At 38.4% G+C, this 5,683-nt stretch overlaps 2 protein-coding genes across 3 annotated transcripts; one reads left to right on the top strand and one right to left on the bottom strand.

Annotated features, from left to right (window-relative positions):
- Nucleotides 1-2,455: 2,455 nt before the first annotated feature.
- On the top strand, nucleotides 2,456-2,921 carry LOC128742746 (uncharacterized). The gene is made up of 2 exons (XM_053839198.1): nucleotides 2,456-2,648; nucleotides 2,705-2,921. Exons 1-2 carry the CDS (start codon nucleotides 2,502-2,504, stop codon nucleotides 2,903-2,905), a joined length of 348 nt encoding a protein of 115 aa, XP_053695173.1. The 5' UTR covers nucleotides 2,456-2,501; the 3' UTR covers nucleotides 2,906-2,921.
- Nucleotides 2,819-3,587, bottom strand: LOC128742745 (mitochondrial import inner membrane translocase subunit tim16). 2 transcript variants are annotated; one of them, XM_053839197.1, is made up of 3 exons: nucleotides 3,484-3,587; nucleotides 3,240-3,420; nucleotides 2,819-3,188 (listed from the first exon to the last, which is right to left on the bottom strand). In XM_053839197.1, the coding sequence occupies exons 2-3, from the start codon at nucleotides 3,400-3,402 to the stop codon at nucleotides 2,956-2,958; spliced, it is 396 nt and encodes a 131-aa protein (XP_053695172.1). In that variant the 5' UTR covers nucleotides 3,403-3,420; nucleotides 3,484-3,587; the 3' UTR covers nucleotides 2,819-2,955. The 2 variants fall into 2 exon arrangements, with proteins under 2 accessions (XP_053695172.1, XP_053695171.1); XM_053839196.1 differs by having other exon boundaries at nucleotides 2,821-3,188; nucleotides 3,240-3,571.
- Between the last annotated feature and the right edge of the window lie 2,096 nt (nucleotides 3,588-5,683).

The raw sequence follows: 5,683 nt of genomic DNA, 5'->3' as shown, positions 1-5,683 counted from the left end.
TTGCGGTTTCGTCACTAACGAGAATGACATTAGCTGGAGGCTCGTTTATGTAGGAGTGCGAGGGGAGCAAAGAGTGGAGGAGATGATCCGGGAGTTTGAAATTTGATGTTGTTGATATCATTCCTACTGCAAACAGCCTCGGCAAGGACCCCAGCTAATGTCAAAAAATCTTTATATGTGTGCGTGGTGGAATACTTCATGAGGTCTGTTCAGCGATATCAAGTTTTATAGTTTGCCACTTACTGCTCGAGGGGTGCTCCATCGAAGGATTACTCGGTGATTACATAAAAATCTTTTACACACTTTTCGTTAATTACCTGTTAATCTGTTCTCTGTGGTTGACAATCATACAGGATAAGTTGTTCTTCAGCACCCTCGGTGCGTTTCAAAGAGACTCAGTTCTATGAACTTTGACAGCATCTCCCAGCCGAGATTCGAACATACAACGTGCCTCAATGCCGGCTGGGAAGCCATAACTCTTGCCCCCCTCCCCCCCAAAGAACTTTTCTGGCGCCCGTGTCCTGAGCGCGTTACCACCACAGAGAACAGACTACCAGGTAATTGACAAAAAGTGTGTAAAATGCTTTTATGTAATCTACGAGTAATCCTTCAATAGAGCACCCCTCGAGCAGTAAGTGGCAAACTAAATCTTGATGTCGCTGCCATCGCTACTATGTAACTCCAGCACAAAGAAATATTGATAAAGGTACATGAATATTTTTTGATGCGTTTGGCAAACTATTTCTGGAGGGCGCTACCGACAGATTTTACACACAAAAAATCGATTACTTCCTTCGAGCCTGTTAATCTGTTCTCTGTGCTAAAACTATTCAAAATTTATTACATAATAAATACTAAAATATAAGGACATTGATTCAGCATGCCTTGGATTTAATATTGTTATAATTTTGCTTAAAACCATTAAAATTATCTTGAATAATTATATAGAACACTGTCATGAATATATCTGGATCTAAATTTTTCGGTCCCGCACCAACAAACATAACCATACACACCTAAACTAAATCCGGATCTCAATTTACTTGTCTTTACACATTTCATTTGCAACCACCAGTGCGCTAAGTAGGTAGTAAATAAGATTTCTAATCCAATGCAGAAAATATAATGTTCGCAATATTCATTTTACTGAGATTTACATAAAAAATATTTTTAATGTGTATATCCGTCCAGCGAAAAATCAGAGGGGTTGTGCACAAGACACGACCGCATATATAGGTGACGCAGGACTACGTAAGCCTCTTGGTAGTGATAGTACAGTACCGCCCCGCTAATCCGACAAATTTATAGCCGGATTAGCGAATTTTGACTCGATAATCCGACAGTCAAACTGACGTCAGTGTGAATTTGAAATGTGGTTTTGTTTACATCCATACGTAAAAAACTCCGGAAATTTTTGAAAATATTGTAAGTACGCTATAACTAAGTTTTATACTCGGTAATACTCAATTTCGTCAACAAAAGACTTTAAAATTCTTAGTTAGTGTCGAAATAAGCGCAAGCACATCAGTCTATTGAGAATAGCAATGAAAATATTATAGCCATGGCAAAAGTGAACGTAATTAGAAAGAGTGCCATTCTGACTTTAACGGAGACGCCAAACGAAGGTAGTGTTCGATTGAAAGAAGTCAAGTACAATACGTTTTAATTCGGAATTTTCCGGATTAGCGAGATCCGGACTATCTAGTCGTCGGATTATTGGGTGTCGGATTAGCGGGGGGATACTAGCATATATCCATGCTTGTAATCATTCGTTTCTTCATGTATACATGCTGTATGCACCATATATACATGCTACATGCGTTGTATGTAACATTTATCAAAGTAGTAATATTGCATACGTTCAATCCTCAAAAGATTTCAGAGTTATTTCAATGTGCATGTGAAAACAATTTAACAAAATCAAGAACACAAACTATTGCTTTCCTGCAATCTTACAGAAATTGAAGATTGTTTTTATTACCCATGGTTACCCACGTTGAAGGGATTTTACCAATTCAATCCTATTTTATCAACAGCACATCTTTTCACTACACTTCTAATGAAACGGCAAGCATGCGTAATAATGTGCGATCTGTAGTGGCAACGAACTTGTGTCGTTTTTTCTTTTCAAATGTTGGTCGACAATTGTAACTGATCACCATTTTCCTAGTTCGGACAGCCAAGTGTAGGAGTCGCATGGGCTTAATTAGTTTTGCGTTTATTCGCCTATAAGCGCCGCAATATTTAATTAATTCGTAAATGATCGCAAAAGTAATTTTTGATTACTACGCACTTTACGCCTTACGGGAAACCCCTCGATTTTCTGCAAAGCATTGTAATCACTGCTCTTGAAAACCCCTAAAATAAATGCTTGAAATTTTGACGTTTAAAGGTTTAAACATATACTCCTGTATAATAAATATTTATTGAACATAACAATAGTGACAAGATTTTGTAATTTCCAAATCATTAGCCAAAATCTGCGCAGTTTCTACATCAAAATGGTTGATAATGAAATAGAGAATTCATATCGTGTCTCTCGTAATGAAATCAGTTCACTTATTAAGGAACAACGGCAGCTTAAGTCCACGGAAATTAAATTGAAATCAATGATTGAAAAAATTAACAATCAATTGAATCAACTGTTGGTGAGAACAATCGAATGGTTTTTTTTAAATTTTTTTACTAATCTTGTTGTTTAAAGGTCGAGGAACTGCAGTTAAAATCCAGAGAGTTGGACCAAAAATATCCCGTCAATAGTGCAAAAAACATGGCAAGCAATTCTGAATCTCCGGCAACGTCAGATATAAACAAACAAGCTTTGAATCTGAATGTTCATCATATCACTTTATTAAAATCACTAGAAGAAAGCGAAGAAGATGACGAACTGTCTGTGATAACTTAAAATAAATTAATGTTCAACCGAAAATATATATTTTCATAATTTGTTTTTTCCTACGTCTGTACTTTAGTTTCTTCGTTATTTTTTTGCTCGTTCCCTGGCGGTTTATCAGATTTGAATTCCTGGTCTATTCGCTCCTTAGCGCGAAACACCTTAGACTGCAGGTAAAAAGAGCCGCCTTTGGATTTATCATTGACATGAAATAAGTGTTCATAGTTTTTCTGGATTTCTTGTGGATCAAGCTTAGAAATATTTAGAATTTGCTGTGCCTCTTCAAGGGTCATTCCTGCAACAAATATGGTATATCAATATAATCATAATAGTACACAAAAAATACCGGTCCTCAAGTTAGCAGCAGCTCGGCTTTGACCTTTCTGGCCACCACCTGCTCGCTTAGCGGCTTCTTGTGATGCAGCGATTTCTTGCTTCAATGCTCGAGCGAAAGCACGCCCCACAATTTGCGTACCCAATACGATTATTTGAGCTATATATTTGGCCATTGATTTTCTAATTTACAGCTGACAGATAAACACAAAATTCAAATTAAGCACTCGTGAGAAAATTTTAAGACTGCAAATTACATTCTATTTGTTATACAAATATGAAGTATTGAAAGGTTTGTTATATTTCGATTACACAACCAAATAAACAAAATCAAATATACCGACTGCCTCGTGAGCATTGGGCAATATCTGTAACCAGGGATGCCAGGTGATTTTTTGAAAAGGCTTCACGAATCAAGGAAAAATGTCTTCATTTGTCTTCCTTCGGCTTTCCGCCCATAAACCTTTGCACTGTGCCTAACCTCAACTCTGGTTTGACGTTTTTGTGGGTTTTGTTTTGATTCCCTTCCCGATAAAAAATCCCCCCTACTTTTCCCCCGATTTAGTAGGTTCGCGTCGGCTGAATCGCCCGATTTTGGACCCGACGAATCGGCCGATTGTTGCAACGACGCTTATGGGAGTTTAACAGGGCGATCTACCGATTCGTCGGTATGTTTAATCGATCGACAAAAACCGACTAAATTGGTTGTTTAGTCGGGTGACGAAATAAAGGTGTCTGATGGAACCAAACGAAATTGGTTGATTAATCGGGAGATAAAATTTGTCAATATACCGACGAAATAGGTGGATTAATTGGTGTATGTAGTTAACTTGCCTACCAAAGCCGATCAAATCGGTGGAGGAATCAGATGACGAAATACGTAAATCATACGAAATAGGTGGATTAATCGATGGAGAAGATTTTGTAACCTACGGAACCATACGAAATAGGTCGATTATTCGGGACATAAAATTTATCAATACAGACAAAATAGGTGGATCAATTTGAGCATTATATTGAAGTCTATAGAACCAAACCTAATTCTAATAAAAATGCTCCTAATAATGCCCTGAAAGTGGCCCTCTTCAACAACTCCTCCTGCCTCAGGAACAGAGATGCCCACTGTGCGGTATCGCTCGACCAGTTTAAAAGCGACTTTCGACTTCTGAGAATTGGCGACCAGCGGCCCAAGACCGAGTTGAACGAAGAAGACTGCTTGAAATAGCACGAGCGACGTCGGCGCGATGACAACCTGTAACGATCAGAAGGTAATTAATTGGAATCGAAAAAAGCTGTTCATTGAAGAAATTTCTCTCTTCTGCGGAACATACACGAACACTTATATTGACTCCTATAGTTTAATTTCACTAACCTGCTCATCCTTCATGAAGCCAATCGATCAATTTCCTCCGCAGAACCAATCCGTTCCCATCGTGACAAAGGAGATGAACTTGTTGCAGGACCTTTTCGATTCCATGCCTCATTGACGGCGACGCAGATCCGGACGGAGTTCCTTTAAGGAAGATATAAACCGAGTCAAGAGCAGCTTGTTACTGGACCTAACCTCTATCTCCGTTGTGTGGCTCCACAATCCGATAGAAAAAAATAGTCGCACGATAATTTTCAGTGCGAAATTCCAACTAAAATAGCGATAATAAGTTACAAATTCAATGCAGCTGTCTTTTTATGTAAAGGATACTTACCTAGCTATTCAAATAAAGAACAAGTGAATTAGAAGTAAACTGGCCTTGTTCAAAAATCAATCAGACTTAGCTGTCAAAACATCATTCTGTACAGAGTAAACCGATCATCATCTGATTTAATCGTTACCCGACGGTAACAGATTAAATATACCAATGCGTCGGGTGACGGAGACAACCACCCAACGCGATCCGACGAAGTCGGTTGATTAATAGGTTGATTTCTTCGGCATCCTATTTCGTCGATAGATGCGTAAAACAGCATCTGTCAAAATTTTCTATTGGGTTGCACGCAGATGTCCCAATAGAAAATTTTGACAGATGCTGTTTTACGCATCTATCGACGAAATAGGATGCCGAAGAAATCAACCTATTAATCAACCGACTTCGTCGGATCGCGTTGGGTGGTTGTCTCCGTCACCCGACGCATTGGTATATTTAATCTGTTACCGTCGGGTAACGATTAAATCAGATGATGATCGGTTTACTCTGTACAGAATGATGTTTTGACAGCTAAGTCTGATTGATTTTTGAACAAGGCCAGTTTACTTCTAATTCACTTGTTCTTTATTTGAATAGCTAGGTAAGTATCCTTTACATAAAAAGACAGCTGCATTGAATTTGTAACTTATTATCGCTATTTTAGTTGGAATTTCGCACTGAAAATTATCGTGCGACTATTTTTTTCTATCGGATTGTGGAGCCACACAACGGAGATAGAGGTTAGGTCCAGTAACAAGCTGCTCTTGACTCGGTT

This window comes from Sabethes cyaneus, chromosome 3 (assembly GCF_943734655.1).
Source record: "Sabethes cyaneus chromosome 3, idSabCyanKW18_F2, whole genome shotgun sequence".
NCBI classification, from domain to species: Eukaryota; Metazoa; Arthropoda; class Insecta; order Diptera; family Culicidae; genus Sabethes; species Sabethes cyaneus.
Note: the sequence above shows the minus strand (reverse complement) of the source record. Positions and strands in the feature narration are given on the sequence as shown.

Excerpts from the sequence above, each read along its gene's own strand:
- LOC128742746 (XM_053839198.1), top strand. The coding sequence starts at position 2,502 with ATGGTTGATAATGAAATAGAGAATTCATATCGTGTCTCTCGTAATGAA. Across the intron at positions 2,649-2,704 it reads ATCAATTGAATCAACTGTTG|GTCGAGGAACTGCAGTTAAA; the intron begins GTGAGAACAATC and ends TGTTGTTTAAAG.
- LOC128742745 (XM_053839197.1), bottom strand. The coding sequence starts at position 3,402 with ATGGCCAAATATATAGCTCAAATAATCGTATTGGGTACGCAAATTGTG. Across the intron at positions 3,189-3,239 it reads TGCTGCTAACTTGAGGACCG|GAATGACCCTTGAAGAGGCA; the intron begins GTATTTTTTGTG and ends TATTTGTTGCAG.